The sequence below is a fragment of the Hemitrygon akajei genome, chromosome 8 (assembly GCF_048418815.1).
Source record: "Hemitrygon akajei chromosome 8, sHemAka1.3, whole genome shotgun sequence".
Classification (NCBI taxonomy): Eukaryota; Metazoa; Chordata; class Chondrichthyes; order Myliobatiformes; family Dasyatidae; genus Hemitrygon; species Hemitrygon akajei.
In genome coordinates, this window is record NC_133131.1 from 129,221,634 (window position 1) to 129,241,526 (window position 19,893).

Here is a 19,893-nt window from a genome sequence, read left to right on the forward strand (position 1 = left end):
ATTTCATCATGGCTGATCCATTTGCACTCAGCCCCAATCTCCTGCCTTCTCCTCGTATCCTCTCATACCCTGACTAATCAAGAATCTGTCAACCTTTGCTTTAAATACACCCACTGATCTGGTCTCCACAGATGCCTGTGGCAACAAATTCCACAGATTCACCACCTCTGGCTAAAGAAATTCCTCCTCATGTCTGTTCTAAATGGACATTCCTTTATTCTGAGGCTGTGCCCTCTGGTCCTAGACTTCCCCACTTTCGGAAACATTCATTCCATGTCCATTCTATCGAGCTTTTTCAGCATTTGATAGGTTTTAATGAGATTGCCCCTCCCCCAGTTCTTCTGAATTGCAGTGGGTACAGTCCCAGAGCCATCAAATGCTCTTCATATGATAAGCCTTTTAATCCTGGAATTATTTTCGTGAAACTGCTTTGAGCCTTCTCTAATGTCAGAGTTTTGACTAAAGAATGGATAATGTTTCATAATATTTATGTCGGAAATGTCTACCCATCCAGTGTTGTCGATTGGATAAGTTTGAAATGTTGAGTAATTGCTGTAAATAATATTCATGTATTGTGGTACTTCTCATTGTTGAATACATGCTCAGTTATGTAAAACCAAGAAAAGATGTAAGCTGGAGTTTTGAACGCCAAGCTGTCCATGTGGTATCAGGTCAGTGCTGCTTGCTGGTTTGCCTGTTCTGCGGAGTTTCAAGAGGCAGTCAGTGCCTTGGCTCAAACTGCATCTGGCATGATTTACACACAGATGTCTGTGCGAACGGAACCTTCCACTTTAGAAATTCAAAGACGTACGCAATAGCAGAAGGATGCGAACAATTCCAGTTCCTTTTGGCAAAGGTTTCTTATGATGCAGAGTGAAACTACTTGAACGTTAACATCTGACCTAAAAGTAGAAACTTTGTACAATTAACTTCTATAACCAATGCCTAACTCTAACCTCCAGACTTGACGTTCCTGAACTACTCCTGGTCCAGATTTTATAGCAGGAGAAAACAGTGAGTATATTGATGCTCAATAATAAAACAGGCCTGGAGCCTTCAACTCCATGCATGAATCACAATAATTTATCAAGAAAACCAATGGATTGTTGGCCTTCATTGCTATAGGAATGAATTTAACAGCTGGGAGTTTATGCTGCAATTATATGGGCAACTAGTGAGGATCCACCTGCATACACATCTGGTCTCCTTACTTGAGGAAGGATATACTGGCATTGGAGGCAGTACAGAGGAGGTTCACCAGGTTGATTCCAGAGATGTTAGCATATGATGAGGGATTGAGTTACCTGAGAATAAAGAAATTAACTGGAATTTTGAAGAATTTGAGATCTTCTAGAAATATTGTGTAAGGGACAGATAAGATAGAGGTGGTCACGTTGTTTCCACTGGTGCATAAGACTAGAACAAGGGAGCATACCCTCAAGCTTCGAGTGAATAGATTTAGAATAGCAATGTCCAGAGAGTAGTGAATCTGCCTAGGGAAGCAGTAAAGACTACCTTATTAGATATATTTATGATACAGCTAGATAGATTGTTGCATAGCCAGGTAATTCAGAGTTATAGGCAAAGGACTATGAGAACAGCTGAGAGGATTGTACGGGTCACCCTATCATCCATCGGGGACATTTATCAGGAGCGCTGCATACACAGAGCTTATAGTATTATTAAGGATCCCACTCATCCATCCAGCATCCTCTTTGACTTTCTACCATCGGGCAGTAGACTACGATGCATTAAAAACTAAAATAGTCAGAATGGGAAATAGTTTCTTCCCTCAGGTTAGTAGGCTTCTGAACTCCCTGCCACTTCTTCTTCAAAGTGTCACTGAATTATTCAGTGTCTTATTCACTTATTCAGTGTCTTACGTACCATACAATATTTAATATTAATGCACTTCAGTTTTTTATTTGTGTGATTCATCTGTAGATTTTTATCCTTGCCTCCTTAAGTTATCATGTGTTATGTGAAGTACTGTGCTTTACACACTGATTCAGAAAAACTTTTATACATTCTATGGTTATATACATTATATATATGTATATAGTTAAATGACAATGAACTTGTCTTGAGGTAGATGGAGTTGAGTCCATGGTCAGATCAGCCAAGATCAAATTGAATGGTGGAACAGGCTTGATGGGCAAGATATTTGACTCTGATTCCTTTTTCTGATCTTCCTCTGTGATTGATGTGATAAGGAATTTAATATCTCTCATATGAAATGTGTTGTTTGCTTTCCCTAAGCTTTTAAGTTTATAGCAACAGCTGCTGGTTTTGGAAACTTCGAGAGCATTTAGACAAAATGGATTCTTTTGTTAACCTTCTGTAACTTGCCATTTTCCCACTTGGCAGCTGCACACTTTGTGTGGATGGGAAGGCTGACAGCTAACCTGCTTTTCGGTCTTTGCCAGCATCACTTAGTCAGGCTTTAGGAGGAAATTAGTAGTTGTCATCGGGATGACCTTAATTTAGCATTGTAACAGCAGTCATAAAATGAAGAATCAAACTTGTGTGCTGCTGAAGTGCAGTATAAGAATGTCAAGGGTTACAGGGAGAAGACAGGGGGGTTTGACAAATCAGCCACAGTAAAATGATGGAGCAGACTCAATGGATCAATTGGCCTGATTCTGCTGCTATAGTCCGATGGTCTAAACTTTGTGTTCTAAAAATGATTGGGAGCTTACACAGGCTAGGAAATGGTTCAGACCAAAACCTCAGCATAGTATTGAAATAGTAGCTGCTGGTTTATTGGTTTGTCATGACCTGTTGGTTCTTTCTGTATGTTATCGATGTATGAAGGCACAGTGCATATATGAACAGAATCAAAAGATTTTCTTTTTCATTTGCAAGCAACAAGCCAAATTACTTCTGAATAGCAGCATGTTAAACATGGTTATTTTAAGATTTGGAATGTACAGCTCTGTGCTGCCTCTAAGCTACGCATCTTACTAAAACTAAGAATTTGATGTCCCACAGGGAATAGCTGAAGCATGGAGGACAACTTTGTGATGGATTTAAAATTGAGATTGGCCGCTTTAATTGGAAGGGATTGATCGTGTAATGATGTCAGTCAATGAGGCAAAGATAATATGAAAAATTCAGTTTTGGATATAGCAAGCGGACCTCAGCAGATGGTCTGATGCAGTGGTGAGGTTAAAAACACCAGCCACGTGGAAGGTTTGAGCATCAGAACAGTCTTTGTTTCAGTCCTACCTACTTCTATACCCTCCATCTTTCCTGGTACATGAAACAGCGCTTCCATCGTGGCTGAACTCAAACATTTCATTACTTTTGCTGCTAATTTCCAAACTGTTCTTATCTTCACATGATCAATCGCTGACTCATTGAACATAGCACAGTACAGACACTTATGAACCAACATCCCTATTGTATCAGTCTCTACCATCACCCTGGCAGTGCATTCCAACCACATACAATTCTTTGCTTTAAGAAGAAAGCTTCCTCTGTCATCTCCCCTAAACCTTCCTCCACTCGCCTTAGAAAGATGCCCTCTGTCTTCCCTTTTCCAGATTTCTAGATCTCCATCTTAAGATATAGACGAGCAGCTAATGTGCATTACAAACCTATTGACTTCCACAGCCAGCTCAACTACTCTCTGTTCCATCAACTTCTTGGCTGTTTCCGTTCTGCCAGTGCTTCCGAGTCTGTTGTATTGGGCCCGACAATGAGACTTCCATTGCGGATTGCTTGAATGTGGCCTCCTTCCTGAATGGTGGCTTTCTCTCTACCATTGTTTACAGTTGATCATCTCATCCATTTTGTGAGCCTCAGCCCTCACCCACTCTTCTCTGGGACAGGAGAGAAGTAGAGGATCCTAGTTTTCACGTTCCATCCACTAGTCTCTGCATTGAACGTATCATTTTCTGCTATCTCTGCCGCCTTCAAAATAATTCCAACACAAGACACATCTTCATTCTCCTCTCTTTCAGCATTTATCATTCCCTTTGTTTATATAGATCATCACAACATTACTTTTGTGACTCTCTGATCCATACTTCCATTCCCACCAGCGACCCTTTTCTTATAACAACTGTGCATGAGCAGGTGACACAGAGCTTGTCCTTCCACCATCGTCTTTTGGGGCTCAGACCCTCTTCCCAGCTGAAGCAGTGATCCATTTGCATTTCCTCCAGTCTAGTGTATAGTACTCAGTGTTCACAATGTGCTTTTCTCAACACCGGAGTAGCCAAGTGCAGATTACCAGACCACATTGCAGAACATCTGTGATCAATCTGCATGGGCTACCCTGGTTTTCCTGTTGCCCCCCCCCCACCCCCACATTTTAATCCCTCTGCCACTCTGACCTATCTGTCTGTGGGCTCCTGTACTGTCGCAGTGAGAGCCAACACAAGTTTGAGGAATAGGACCCCATTTTCTGTCTGAAGCCTTCTGAATTTGATATTGAATTCTATATCTTGATTGCTGTGCTTTTATTAGACATCCACCTGTGATATTCAAGCAACATGTCTTTTCTTTTCTCCCTTTGTTTCTTTTTCCTCTGGAAGATGTACCTAGCCTGACCTGACAGAATTGTCTTCCTGCCCTGAATTTCAGAACTGTTGCATTCTTCTACCAAGGTCCTTTGTCTCTATCCTCGCCTTGTAACTGCTCCCATTCACTCATTGAACAGATTACCTTATCTGCAACTATTCCCATGGTTTCCCCCATCAGAAATATCCTCTTTCCCTGCCTCCCTGCAGCTTAACAAGTTTCTTTAATCTTCTTGCCAGTTCTGATGAAGGGTTCTGACCTGAAGCATTGACTACATTTCTCTTCTCATAAATGACTGTAGCCCAACCAGCTGAGTATTTCCAGCAACTTCTGATTTTTATTTAGATCTGTAGCATTTTCTGGGATGTTTCACTTGATTATTTGCACATGGTCTGCATCTCACCATGTCAACATCTCGAGAGGCTGACGACAGGAAACCAGTAGTGGTTTTACAGGAATGTTGTTGGTCACAAAAGGGCAGCATGTGCATTTTAAAAACAGGCCCCATCTCACTCCAGGATCCCGTTGTGCCAGGAATAGATGCCATTGGAAAGGCAGGAAATACATTACTGGGATGAAGCTGAAACTCAGCTTGGATGAGAACCATGTTGTCAGACTCCAGTCCCACAACTCCATAGCACAATGAACCTCTGGCAAGCAAAGCAAATATTATCCATCATTGAGAAAGGGGTGGGGAAGCACCAATTTAAAACTTCTGCAGTGTGAACAATAGAAGTTACAGGAACAGGTTGACCACACTGAATATTTGTTTCCTGGAGCATCGGAGAAGGTGGGGAGACCTCACAGAAATTTGTAAAATCATGAGGGGTGTGGATAAGATGAGCGGACAAAGTCTTTTCCTCAGGGTTGGAATCAGTAATGGAGAGCATAGATACAACAGGGGAGAAACACAAGAGACCTGAGAGGTAAATTCATTACACAGAGGGCAGTGAAATGAGCTACTGGAGGATGTGCTGAGGTGGGTACAATTGTAATATTTAAGAGGCACTGGGATAGGTACATAATGGGGAAGGACATGAGGATTTTAGGCTGAATGCTGGCAACTGGAACTAGCAGGGTGGATGTTGTGATCAGTATGGGCCGGTTGATCCATTGTGGATTACTCTGTAATTCCTCTTGTAGGTAATACCCTCTAATGCAGGGAGCATCAGAACCTTTCCTCTCCTGGGGGACTAGAACTACATGTGGTACTCCGAGTTTGGCCTAACCAGTCTTGTACAACTGCAATGTGACCACCTGACTTTTGTGCCCTATGATCCTAGCAGTGAAGGCAAGCATGCCATATGCATTTTTTAAATATTCTGTTTGCATTACTACTTTAAGGATGGTAATGGTGGTCTCCAAAATACTTCTGTACATAAATATTAAAATATGAAGATTAGTTGTTCATTGTGGAACGTGATTGAGCTACAAAGCCACAGGAATTTTAATCATTTGAAACAGTTTAAGTCATCATCTTCCAGATGCATTCTACTGTTATCTGTACATCAACAACTACCCAACTCGTGCACACAATTGCACTCTGGCAACTTATTCCCATTTAGTCTGTTAGTGTCATTCCTGATCCCAGTATAGCAAATTTCCCAGAAAAAAAGATTATTTGCTTGATTATGTGGTGTAACATGGAGACAGCAGAATGATTCATTCTGTGATAAACTATTTTTATATATTGTTTTCAGCTGTTCCTTGCATAGCTGAATGGTTTGATTAATATTTAGATACCCTCTGCAATGAAGATTTGCCAATTCACTATTTTTATGTTTTATGTACAGGAATCCTGGTCTGATGATAGCATTTTCTTGGCAAGCCCTCTGTATATTTATCCAGATTCAATTGTGATGAAGTAGTAAAGGTTCTGCAAACTACATTGTGTTTACACTGGTTTTCATCCTGGTTTGGCGGTCTGTGACGTGAGTCTGCGTTTAAAATGAATTTCTCAGCACAGGAAGTTTAAAACTACTTCATATTGGCCCATTGTATTTGTCATGGTTCTTTGCGTGACTTTGAAAGGACAGAACTGATGTGGGGAGAGTGAAGCAGAGATTCAGCAGGATCCCAGATTCGAGGAGGTGCTGTATTGGCTGAGATTGTTTTCCTTGGAGCAGAGAACTAAGGGTCTAGTTAGTGATACCCATTCCCTTGATTCTACCTCGTCCGTTATTGAACATTCATTTATACTGCCTCAGCGTGCTCAGGTTTTCACTATTTCTTTAAGTGCCTGCTGTTGTACATGTTGTTGTATTTACTACTGCCATGTGTACTCTTTATGCTCACTTCACATGAGCGAGAAATTTAATTTCACCCTGGTGTATATGACTACACTGTATTATGTATATGATTATAATTGAGAGCATCCTGACTGGCTGCATCACTGCCTGCTATGGGAACTGTACTTCCCTCAATCGCAGGACTCTGCAGAGAGTGGTGCGGACAGCCCGGTGCATCTGTAGATGAGAACTTCCCCACTATTCAGGACATTTACAAAGACAGATGTGTAAAACAAAAAAAGGCCCGAAGGATCATTGGGGACTTGAGCCACCCCACCCGCAATCTATTCCAACCACTACCATCCAGGAAGCTGTACTGCAACATAAAAGCCAGGACCAATAGGCTCCGGGACAGCTTCTTCCACCAATCAATCAGACAGATTAATTCATGCTGATACAATTGTATTTCAATGTTATATTGTTGTACATACTGTTTATTGTAATTTATTATAAATTGTTTTGATGGAGACGTAACGTAAAGATTTTTACTCCTCATTTATATGAAGGAAGTAAGTAATGAATTCAATTCAATTCAATAAATTAATCTTATTTAAATTACTTGATCTCTGTGTCTATGAGTTAAAACTGAATTGCACAGTATCCCATACCTGAATATTTTTGTACATAATATGTGCTACTGTTGTTTAATTTAACTATGAGTTTAAAGCAATGTTTTAATTGAATTAGTAGAGATGTAACACGCAGGGCATCAGATGAAATGTTTTGTGCATAATGATAAATTCTTACACCTAAGATATGATCAAACTAAAATGTTTCCCGTTGTAAGTATTGAAATGCTTCAAAAGCATCCTTAAAGTTGTCCAGGGTATCAGCCAACCAGGAATAATTAATTAGCTGAATGTTCTATTTTCCCCAACAGACTAAACCTGTTGCATTTGCCGTCCGGACAAATGTTGGCTACAGCGCAGCCCTGGACAATGATGTCCCCGTTCCAGGCATGGCTATCTCTTTCGAAGCAAAGGATTTTCTACATGTCAAAGAAGTAAGTTTGTTAATTGATGCAGCATTGAGTGCAAAGTCAGGCGGTAAAGCATTGCTAATATATTTTCTGTTACTTATTTTCCACATTTAGAAATTCAGTAATGACTGGTGGATAGGACGGCTGGTAAAAGAAGGCTGCGAAATAGGATTCATCCCAAGTCCAGTCAAATTAGAAAATATGAGGCTGCAGAATGACCAAAAAACAAAGCAGGGAAGATATCATTCAAGGTAAGCCGAACAAGAAATTCTTGGCATGGAAGGCATTTAAAGTCAGAGTGTGACACTTCCAGTCAAATCAAAGGAAATAGAATTTACCCAGGAAATTTTGCCTTGTTGTACAAGGCAGCTGCCCAATCAGCTGAGATGCCATGTTAAAAATAATTGTAGATCCTTGGGAAATGGATGATAATGCTAACACCTGCTTTGCTAAAATCTGAGCATGTCATTACACTTCTTCTATCTGTCTTCCAGCTTTCAGCATTCTGCACAATCTTTTTTATTAATTCAGATTCCTACCACTGAGCAATTGCTATTATTTGCCTGCCATTCATTCAATGTAGATGTTCTGTTGTTCCCTCACGTTAAACTCTGTTTTTCATATTGCTTTTAAACTCACCAAAGCCCTCCTGTTGAATTCATCAGTTTCCTGTGACTAATAAGGCTTTTAGACCCACTGGGACCTAGTTTTCCATTCTCATTTTGAATCCGTTGGGTTCCACACTTCCTTTAATCTCAGCTCACCCCCATTGTTCCCCTTAAGCTCAGCATACCCTTTAAACTCAATGTGCATTTATTAGAAAAAGTAAATTAAAAATATTTTGGTGTGTTAATAGAAATAAAATACAAATAGCCTTGAAAGTCTGCTAGTCCAGCAGCATCATCAAAGTACTGAGGGGGTCACAAGAGCCTGCAGATGCTGGAACCTGGAGCAAAAATCAGACTGCTGGATGAAGGTCAGGCAGCATCTGTGAAGGCAGAAGGATTGGCAACATTTCAGGTTGAGAGTTAGGAGTGGGTGTGTTGTAGGATGATAGCCAGTATACAGAGTGGAGGGGGAGGACGTGAGTTGGGCTGACATGTGATAAATAGATCCAGGTGAGGAGAGAGATGAAGGGCAGATGAATCCATGTGGGGATGAGGGAGGGTGAATTTGTAAGATAGCGGTTGGCAGGTGATACCTGAACTAATACATGGAATGGAACCTAAATCTTCTGTCTCCATGTTGCTGCCAGGTTGTTTTAAAGTCCTGAGTATTCTGAACAATCGGAGCTTTACTCTAACTGCAAATTTACCTTATCTACAATGTGTAGTCTCTTCTACACCTCTAAAGAACAACCTATGAGGTGCCTCATTTGACGGTGGAAAAACTCAAGTTTCTGTAGTCCTCTTTCAGAATGCAGTCATTTGACTACACTTTAGTGTAACATAAAACTTCTGGATATGCTATTATACAGTATCAAAATCAACATTTAACATGGAAAAAATAGCTGTAATCACATATTTGTTGCATTTAGCCAAATAAGAAAATAATATTTCCATATAACTCAGTTTAATGATGAAAATGTAGTACAGTATAAAGCGATTCAACACACATTGTAAAAGAAAAATAATTTCCTGAAGTAGAGGAGCTGTCAGAAATGGCATTAGAAAAAGCTTGGCAGCTGTAATACAGATGCCTGGCTGGGAATACCAGATGCCATGAATTTGGTGGCAGCAGAAATTTCTCAAGTTGCAGAATATTATTTGAGCTATGCAACACTGATTCAGGTCATTCAGTGCAATAAGCCCATGTTGTTGCAGCATTTGAGATCCTTGTTCTTCATCTCACCCCTTCTGAGCTTTCATCTCTCAAACCTGCATCCATCATCTCTTTTAACCACATCATTGCACCTTAATTCTCAGTGCAAATGAGAATAACCTTCCAACTACTCCCGGGAGAAAGTTATTTCTCCTAACTTGCTGATTAAATTTATGAGTAACCATGATAGATTTATACTCTCGAATTCTGATTTCGGAAAGCAGAACCTCCACTGTGCCTAACGTAACAAGCACATTCATATTCTTGAATTTTCAATCAGGCTACCTCTTAGGTTTTTATTCTATATAAAAAAAGTTCTGCAAAATATTGAATCTTTATTGATGGGCATCGTTGTTCCATGGTTGTTGCCAAGTGTACAACTATTATTCCACATTGTGATTTTTTTTGTACTTCTGTGTAAGTGCCCTATTTTTAAATCATTCAAAAGTGATTTGGAGTGGATCATTTGTAGTATGTTATGATGTTTCAAACTGAAGGGTAATAAATTTTAATTTGAATTAAACTTGATTCAACTTGGTCTGCATGGATGAATTGGACAGAAGGGCTTACTTCTGTGTTGTGTTATTCTGTGTAGATGTCTGAAGAGAGTCCAGAGTCTGTACAAATATAAATGACTTCATTCAATTTCACCTTGCCCCAACACTGAACTGTTCCCACAACCTATGGACTCATTTTCAAGGACTCTTCATCTCATGTTCTTCATATTTATTGCTTACTTAATAACATTTTTATCTTTTTTGTATTTACCAAGTTTGTTGTCTTCTGCACATTGGTTGTTTGTTTGCCTGGTTGGGTGCAGTCTTTCAATAGTTCTATTATTGTTCTTAAATTTACTGAGTATGCCTGCAAGAAAACAAATCTCAGGGTTGTACATGGTAACATATACTGTATATACTTTGATAGCAAATTTATTTTGAACTTTGAATTTCTGTTACTATATGACATTTGTAACTGAACTTTCTGATTTGAATCTCTCCTAGTAAATCAGGTGGAAATTCATCTTCCAGTTTAGGTGATGTGGTTCCTAGTTCCAGACGGTCCACTCCTCCCTCATCTGGTGAGTGGGCCACCACAATCCCTTCTTGCAGAATGTGTAGATATAATATGAACATATTTGAATGCCCTGATTATGTTGAGAGGCGCATTATTTAGTTGATAATATGTGGTTAATACCTGTATATGAGAATATTTCATTTTTCTACCTAAGAAAGTAACACTACGAATGAAAGGAAACACAGAGAAATTGCACATTTAGGTGCGACAATGATTGGTTACACTACAGGCTTCTCTTTATTATTGTTTCTGGGTAAGGGGTTCTCCTGCGATTAAGTGAATTCTAGTTGAAGATGTAAGTCTGAGTGGATGTATATACCTGAATGGGATGCTGGCTGAAAGCAGTGGTGAGATCCTCTCAGTGGTCTGCGATCACTAATATTACAGACGGATAATCTGGCGAATAAACCCTTTCTCTGTGCTTTGCTGTCTGTCAATATGAGGCTAATCGTCAGTATCAATGAGAGGTTGTTATGCAAGGAATATCTTGGGCCACTAAAGATAACGCATCAGGCACACTGTGCCAGAGGAACTCAACAGGCCAGGCAGCATCTATGGAAGTAAATAAATAGCCGATGTTTCATCAGGTCCTGATGAAGGGTCTCGGCCCAAAACATTGACAGTTTAATCATTTCCACAGATGCTCGCTGACCTGCTGAATTCTTCCAGCATTTTGTGTGTGTTGCTCTTGATTTCCAATATCTGCAGAATCTCTTGTTAAAGATAAATCTATAAATTAACATACTGACATCCACAGGAGGAAGAAATCAAGTTATATTTGAAGATAAGCTTTACTCTTCACCCAGGGGTTTTGGGATTATACTAATACTGAAATGAAACAAAATGTTTAAGTTAACTCATAAAAAAAAATCCACAACAAAAATTGCTCTGATATTCAGTAGATTTCTGGAGTCCCCAGAGTTACTTTTTATAAATGAATCGACTGCATTATAGGCAGTGACTCAGGGATATCCATATTCTTCCTTTGGAGCTCATGTTCATTTTCTTTCCTCTCTCGCATTTACTGCTCTCTTTCTCATTTCTCTCTCTTGCCATTTCTTCTTGACTTACTCACTCTCTCCAAACTTCCTTTTCTCCTTCTCTCTGAGCCTCCCACATCCAAGCCCTTTCCCATCTTTCTAGGCCTCCCTTGCTTCCTGTCCTCTTAGCTCTGAATTTCCCTTCCTACCTTCGCCCTACAATCCCCTCCCAAGCAAATCTCCCCTCCCTCCAGTTTCCTTTAGCAACAGCCATCCTTTTCATGTGCATTACCTTCCCAATATCCTTCCATCGTCCTCTTTCCTTTGCCCCCCCACTTTTCATCCTTTAATTTTTCATTTCTCTCCGTCCATCTCACTGATTCCCCCGAACTCCTGGGATGTTTTAATATTGGCCTTGAGGAATATGTGAGAGCCACATTTGAACAAGGTTCATTATGTTATGAAGCAGATCAACCAAGCTCATTAACCTGATCTTGGCAGTGCCATTCACTCTTGCAATATGATGTTGGCTTATCTAATTGCATAAATGCCATGTTGTATAAGAGCTCATAAGAACATAGGAGTAGGCCACCTGGAACCTGTTCCAAAATAAACTCCAATTATCAAGTCTTTTAACCAAGCTATCAACCTATATAAAGCGTTATAGATTGCAGATATCCTCAGCCTGCCCTTCTACCTGTTGCCCCTTTATCAACACTTCCCAAATTTTACTCATTTTCTTTACTATTCTGAGGTATTTATGAAGAATTATGTCTTAAGTCTCTTTGAAAAATTATGTTCAAATCTGTGCCCACTAGCCTTGCCAAGTGGTTACAAGGCGGAAACGCAGATGGTGGTAGTGAACAATTCACTTTGAAAGACGTGACAATTGTGCTGAATCCCATGAGTACTGAGTAGCCCTCAAACGCCCATTACATCTGGCCAGGGTTGCACAGTCCAATCTCAGCCAGTGAAGCAGTTCCTAAACAAATGGCTCATTATGATTGAACAAATCATCCAACCGGACACGAATTGACAGTATAGCTGCGTCTGACAGGGAATGATTTTGTACATAACAACATTCTGGGATGAGAAAATTAATCCATCCTAACAACGTGTATGCAGTTTCATACACAGTGGGCTTCTCTCCGGTTTATCAAATTCCCTGGAAGACATATATAACAATAAGAATACACTCAAGATTCAGTTGGGTTTACTGCAGATCGTAAATGTCATTATCTATATTTTTCAAATTTGACCTAATGTGCTTCAATGTTTGATGTTGCCATGGACACAACAGTGCATGCTGAAATATTAAATGCTGTTTGAAACATTGATACAGCATGGCTGTATCTCTTGGTTTTCCATCTAGACATCCTCAGAAATAAAATGAACTATTATTAAAAAACGATGAAGCCACATTCTCTGATGCAACTGAAATATTTTTAAGATCATTTTTCCATTGTAATTGATTACAAAATTGAGACAGATTCAACTTATTGCCATAAAGTCTTTTACCTTTTGATTTATATTTGCTTTGTTTAATTCTGCATTCCACACTGGTCTCCAATTATCCAGCCCATACAAGCTGGATTCTTGTGCATTTGAGGTAGATGCTTTCAACCTACTATTGAATGATGCAGGAAATACTCACAGAATTGAGTATTGCAATATTCAATCTCTTTGAGTCCTGCATCCAACCTACTCAGGAAGCCTGCTGTAGGTGTTGACCCTGACTGTTATGTATACATAATGACAGATCCTGAGGACAATCACTGACCAAGTTACACTGGTAGATCAATTGATGGATAGGATAATCAGGCTGATATCAGTGGAAGGCAAATTTTTACAAAAAGCGTCTGCAGACAACACAACACAGTACTGGAAGGGAGTCTCTGATTAAATTGATGGAAGTTTCTTGAGGAGACAACAAGGAGCCTCCATTTATGTTATTGTACATAGATTTTGGCTCAGCCTTTGACCAAGATCTACAAGGAAGAGTAATCAGGGAAGTGAAAACCCATGGGAAATTGCTAACTAGATTCAAAATTAGCTCGCTTGGAAAACATGCAGGGTGCTACTTAACAATTTTAATAACGGAAATGTAATACAGGTTGAGTACCCCTTATCCAAAAGTCTTCAGGATTTTAGATTTTTTTGGGTTTTGTAATATAGATTGAGAAAGCTTGGGATTGCCATCATTTCTGACTCTGGGAGGTAGTGTTTGTCTGACACACAGATGTACTTCATTAAAAGTTATTACATACCATTAATATAATGAAAATACAATGTGTGCAGGGTAACAAAAGCGGCTCAGCAGCATCGGGAGAATACCTGAATCAACAACAAACAGAGACAGGCTTTCAGTCTCCAGCTACAATACCATGTTTTGGTTAAAAGGTTACAGTACACTGTATTTTAATTTTTTTAGATTTTTTGTAAGGTATAAAAACACTCAGCCTTGTTGTGGTGCTAGATTTTCATGATCAGCAGATGCTTTAAAAATTTAATGCCTTGCCTTTTCTTAAATTTCTGCAACCAGCCTATATAAGGTATTCATAATTACCTTCAATTTTCAGTTTGTCACGGCAGATCTTTGTTTGTTTCATGATCAGCACACCGTTAAGCAGCCGATGTTAATTCCAACGCTGATGATACACAGTCGAGATCTTCATTTTTCACTTTATGTTGCGTTTTACTATTTTTCATTAACTTCTGTTCATTGCATACGTGAGGACACTTTTTAAAGCTCTGTGTTGTGCAGAGAGCTGCACACCACCTGGGAACCTTCCTAGCATCTTGTGGAATTTTACTTTTGTGACTTCAGGTCAGCGCTTTAAAAAAAAAATTGGGTTTCAGAGGTTTTTGGAATTTTGGATAAGGGGTACTCAACCTATAATAATAATAATAATTATAGTAACATATTTATAGAGCACCTCATACAGACCATGTAGTTCAAAATGCTTTACAATTGGATAAAATGTAAACATGAAAATTAAAGACAAAAAGGTGTTTGCTAAAAGCAGGATTAAAAAAATAGGTTGTGAGCTGGTATTTAAAAGTGTCAACTGAGTCTGCATCCCTTCTTGAATTAGGTATCGAATTCCTCAGTTTAGGAGCGTAGTTCAAAGAAGATGACCTGCCAGTTATCTTGAGGGAGGCTGTTTAAATTTAAGAGACCGCCATTAGACCTGAGAGCTCAAGCAGGATTATAAATCAAAAGCGATTCTGTGATATACTCAGGTCCCAGACCATTGAGAGCTTTAAAAACAGGTAGGAGAATTTTAAAATTAATTCTAAAAGATAGAGGAATCCAAAGCAGAGGAGCTACAATGGGAGTGATATGCTCCCTCATCCTAGTTTTAGTTAAAGGCTTAGTAGTGGCATTCGGAATGAGTTGAAGTTTGTCAGTAGATTGCTTTGGAAGGCCAGAATTACAGCGCATTGCAGTAATCCAATCTAATCTATTCAATATAAAGCCATGAATTAGTTTTTCAGCATCATTACATGACAGAAATGGACGTACCTTTGTAATATTTCTCAAATGCAGAAATGCTGCTCTGGTCACTTATTCTTGTGGGACTTAAAATGCAAATCTGAATCATAGATAACACCCAGTCTTGTTACTTTCTGATTTTACAAGGGGAGTCAAGTTCCTAAGTTTATCAAGAAGTTTATCTCTTTTGGCTTTGGGACCAGCCAAAAGTATTTCAATTTTATCTTTGTTTAGCTTTAGCAGATGATTGCTCATCTATTTGTTTATTGCAGCCATATCAGAAGTCAGAGAAGATAGTGTTATCATCATCAGGCTCGACTAAGATTATACAATTGTGTGTCATCTGCTTAGATATGGAAATCGTGTTTATACTCTCTGATGATGTCTTCTAAGGGAAGCATATATAAGACGAAAAGTAGGAGACCAATGCAGCTTCCCTGTATCAAAAGATACGTCATATCTCTTAGAAAATTGGTCTCAAAGACAGACAAAAAATTCTCTCTAAGATACATGAGCGAAACCAATTAATAAGTGCTACCAAAGAGGCCAACTCAGTTCTCAAGGCAATCTCAGAGAATGTTGTGGTCAATTGTGTTGAAGGCAGCCCTTCGCTCTAGGAGAATTAAAACTGAGACTATGCTTGACTCAGTGTTGTGTCTAAGGTTGATGAGGGCCATCTCAATGCTGTGATTTGCTCCAAAACCTGACTAGAATATTGTTCTCATTCAGAAAGTTGTTGAGTTGGTTATTTACACTGAGAATTTGCAGGACTTTAAATGCCTACTAATTATTGCTATTGTATTTGTTTCTGCCACCTTCCTTGGTCGTGCATTGCAGACACCTACCATTCTCAGCGTGCTGATCTTTCCCTCCTATCACCTTATACATCCTCCAGTACTTGACATTTCTACTCTTGGAGAAAGACTCCAGCTACCTACCCAAACTGTGCCTGTAGTTTGATATATTTCTGTCAGATCACTCATCAGCCTCCAGAGAAAATTCAAGTAACCCAAGTACACTGCTGGTCACAGATCTCCAGTTGAAAAATCCTATCTATCACTACCCTCTATTGTATCCTACTTGCAAACTCACTGTGAAACACATATGATTCACTTTCTGGACCAGTCTACCATGAGAGCTATTCTCAAGTGCTTAAATAAAGTCCATGTATTCAACATCCACTGCCTTACCCTCATCAATCAACATGGTCACCACCTCAAAGAATCTTATTCAAATTTATGAAATTGCTCCCTCCCCTCCCCGCCACACATACAGCCATGCTGACTATCCCTAATAAGTCAATGATTTACCAAATGTGAGTCCTATCCTTAAGAATCTTCTCCAATAATTCCCTACCAGAAGATGTAAAGACTCCCAGCCAATAATTTCCGAGATTACCATGGTTGCTCTTCTTAACAATGGAAAACATTGGCTATTTCCCAGGTTTCTTGTGACTTCACCTGTGGTTCAAGAAGGTACAAAGATCTCTCTCAAACTTCTAGTGTTCTCCTTTCTTACCTCCCTCAGCATCCTGGGATATATTTTCCATCAGATCCTAGGGGCTTGTCTGCTTTAAGGTTTCAAAGCATTTAACAACCCCTTGTTTATATTGACATATCAATTTAGCCCACTGTTCATTCATGTCATTTTCCATGGTGTTGTACTCTTTACATCTTGCCCAGTTCCTCCATTATCCTTGAATGGCCTATCTATTTATTTTCCCTTCTTGCTTTTAATATAACCTGGTGTTCTCCATAATCCTAATTGCAAAAGATGCCTCCTCATGGCCTCTTTTAGCTCTCCTAATTCCCTCTTTCAGTTTTTTTACTCCTGCTTGCTTTGTATTCCTTAAGGCGCTTGTCAGATTATAGTTTTGCAAGCTTTACATAAACTCCCTTTTTCATTGTCATTCAGTTTACAATGTCTTATGTAATCCAAGGGTCCTTAAAACTTGCCACTTTTATCTTTCATTCTTGGATTTTCTTTTTCACTCTCGGTTAGTCCAGAGATCTCTGTCTGAAAGTGTGGTAGAGACAAAACCACTCACTGCATTTAAAACACACAAGAAGAGTGACATGTCAGAACTCTATGTAGCAAGAGCAGGGAAACGATATTAATTCAACTAAACCCTTTCTTTGGCCAGTATGGGGCGATCAGTCATTGGCCTTCTTTGAATGTCATAAACTTTCTTGATTTTATTTGTAAGTTAACAAAGGAGGATGGCAGTTGTTCACCAGCTATACACACTGTACAGAGCAAAGGCCAACATGTTCCTGGGATCAAACTGATCTCTACAGTCCGACTCTGAAGCCAGCAGAAGGAAATCCATTAGGAGGGAATAAAAATCTCAGAACTTCTTAATTTTTGTCACTACCAGCCAGCCTGCTATTTTGAAGGTCTATCTTGCAGTAATTAAAGTGATTGAAGTTTACGCAATGCTGCTGTTTGAATATAAATGTATTTACTTTCTTTTGGGAAGGTTGACAGTTGAAGTCACTTGCGTATTTAAGGTATAATTTAATGAGCCTTTTTCACCTGTTTGTCTCTGTAAACTTTTGAGTTTGTTTCTTTACTGCTTGTACATTGCCATACTTTGATTTGTATTTACCTCTGTACTTTTTGTTGGGATTATTCCCATTCATTCAACTCCTGTTTTCCTTCCTTCCCCTCACCCAATAACCTGGACCTTTTTACATATATAGCTATTGATTTAGATGCAAGTGGCTTAGATGCAGAAGACACTGATCCCCCAGCAAACCACCGGTCCCCTATAACCAGTGTAAACACTGTAACGTCTCCCCAGTCTAAAGAGAAAAGAATGCCCTTCTTTAAGAAGGTAACCACACTTCCTAAACTCCGGTCTATCGCACGTGCTCAACGCCAGTATGTTACTCAACAAGTCTTGTATTTGTTCGTGTCCTGTGAATGGTCAATAACACGCATGCTTTGTTATTCTTTGTCTCTTCTTTAACATTTCTATAGCTAAACAGAAGCAGAAATCGGTAAGTCACTTTATTATGTGTTTCTCCTGCCAGCTGCCTAATTAGCATTGAAATCCTCAAATCAGCCAACAGGAAATATTTTTCTTATTAAACAGTTGCAACAAAAGGACTTATTTTTGTGACAACATGAATAAAGTTTACTGTCACTTGTTCTGAAACAAATTCTGATTGTGTGTCACACAGTATGAATTATAAATTTTCAGAAATGCTAATTACATAGCTGAGACATTTCCTGCTGGCTACCAGGACTATGTATAAAATTTGGAAATTAAGTAGTGAAAAGCAAACAGGCTCTTTATTTTCTTGCTGTCCTTGTGCTTATTTGATCTTTTTGTGATGTGTGTTCAGTTCTTGTCACCTTGGTGCTTGTGTTTCTGCTTTGCTGTTTTGGATGTTGTATTTTAAGAAATAATTTGAGAACTGTGTAATGTAAATTACATATATGATGTTTAATTACATTTGGATGTTTAGCACCTGTTTGGAAATGAATCTAGCACTGTGGTGTTTGGTTATTAGGGTAAAATGTGTGGATAAAAACGTTTAAAACATAGAAATGTGCGAAATTTGCAAGGGAGTAAATGGTTAGAAAGTTCCGGGGATGGCTCCATATCCCAGCATTCTTTGCCAGTTTTTTCAGGGGTCATTCCTGAAGGAGAAACTCCACCATCAGGTAACTCGCATCACAGGCCACTTCCAGGTCAGAAGCAACCCCTGTCCAGTGGTACAATTTCCACCTTCAACATACACTTCAACATGGTGTGCATTAATTTGAAAGTAGAAAATCCTTCCTGATTTGAGGTAGCTATGTTGGGACATAGTTTTTTAATTATATTTTATAAAACTGTCCCAATTACTTGAGTTTTTACATAAATTTCATTGCCATCAGCACTGAGCAGAGATCGACATCTGTAACACAAATATCCTCAGGTCACAGCCGCCTCGATCTCTGGTTTCAGTGCTGTTCTGGTCCCGGGGGACTAGAAATACCCTCCATAAAGGCTGCTCCATGGCCAGGTAGGGCTTCCGCCTTGAGAACCTGTATGAACTACATTCTTATCTTGTTATTTTCTCAGGAGTGGAGCTGGCTGTTTGGGTCTGATTGGGTATGATAGGGTCTGATTATAGCTTTGCACATTTTTACTGCAGAGTTGAGTCCCTTCGCCATCATGATTTCTTCCACTCCCCATAATTCCACACTCCCAACCTGCTGTTAGTTTTCTTTTGCCAGCACCTACCCACCCCACCCACCCCAGTTACAGGCCTGTGTTTTCCTTCATGAAGCTAGGGAATAACAGAAAGGTCACAGTATAGAAGGTCGTGATTTAGTGCCCACAGTTCATACTAGTCCTGCTAGCTGCTCCCATTTTCCACCCTCTGCTTGTGATCCTGCAAATTCATTCCCTTCAAGCTCCAGTTTGAATGCACTCATTGAATTTGCTGTCATTGGCAGTGCATCCCAGACTGTAACCACTCACCCAGTGAAATATTTTCTCTTGTTGCCTTCGATTCTTTCGCCAGCCACCTGCATTCTTTGGCCCCTAATATTTGAGCTCTTCATGAACGGGAAACAATTTATTTTGGCTGTTTATATCCTTCATGAATTTTAAATACATATTCTGTTCTGCTGACAATACCGTTTTTACCATTCTATCCATATAACTAAAGTGCCTCACCCCTGGAATGAGTTAAGTAAATTTCTTCTGCATCCTTTCTAAAACCTTTAGTG

General features: G+C 39.4%; 1 protein-coding gene across 10 annotated transcripts in view; it reads left to right on the forward strand.

Annotated features, from left to right (window-relative positions):
* The window catches only part of LOC140732254 (voltage-dependent L-type calcium channel subunit beta-2-like), a 318,120-nt gene that overhangs the window by 277,632 nt on the left and 20,595 nt on the right, over positions 1–19,893 (forward strand). For 7 of the 10 annotated variants that reach the window (XM_073054608.1, XM_073054614.1, XM_073054610.1 and 4 more), the window contains 4 exons: positions 7,696–7,818; positions 7,909–8,045; positions 10,617–10,693; positions 17,868–18,001. In XM_073054608.1, coding sequence (XP_072910709.1) covers positions 7,696–7,818; positions 7,909–8,045; positions 10,617–10,693; positions 17,868–18,001 — 471 coding nt within the window. Of the gene's footprint in view, positions 1–7,695; positions 7,819–7,908; positions 8,046–10,616; positions 10,694–17,867; positions 18,002–18,147; positions 18,168–19,893 lie in introns of all 10 variants that reach the window. The other 3 variants (XM_073054613.1, XM_073054617.1, XM_073054609.1) reach the window with 2 other exon arrangements.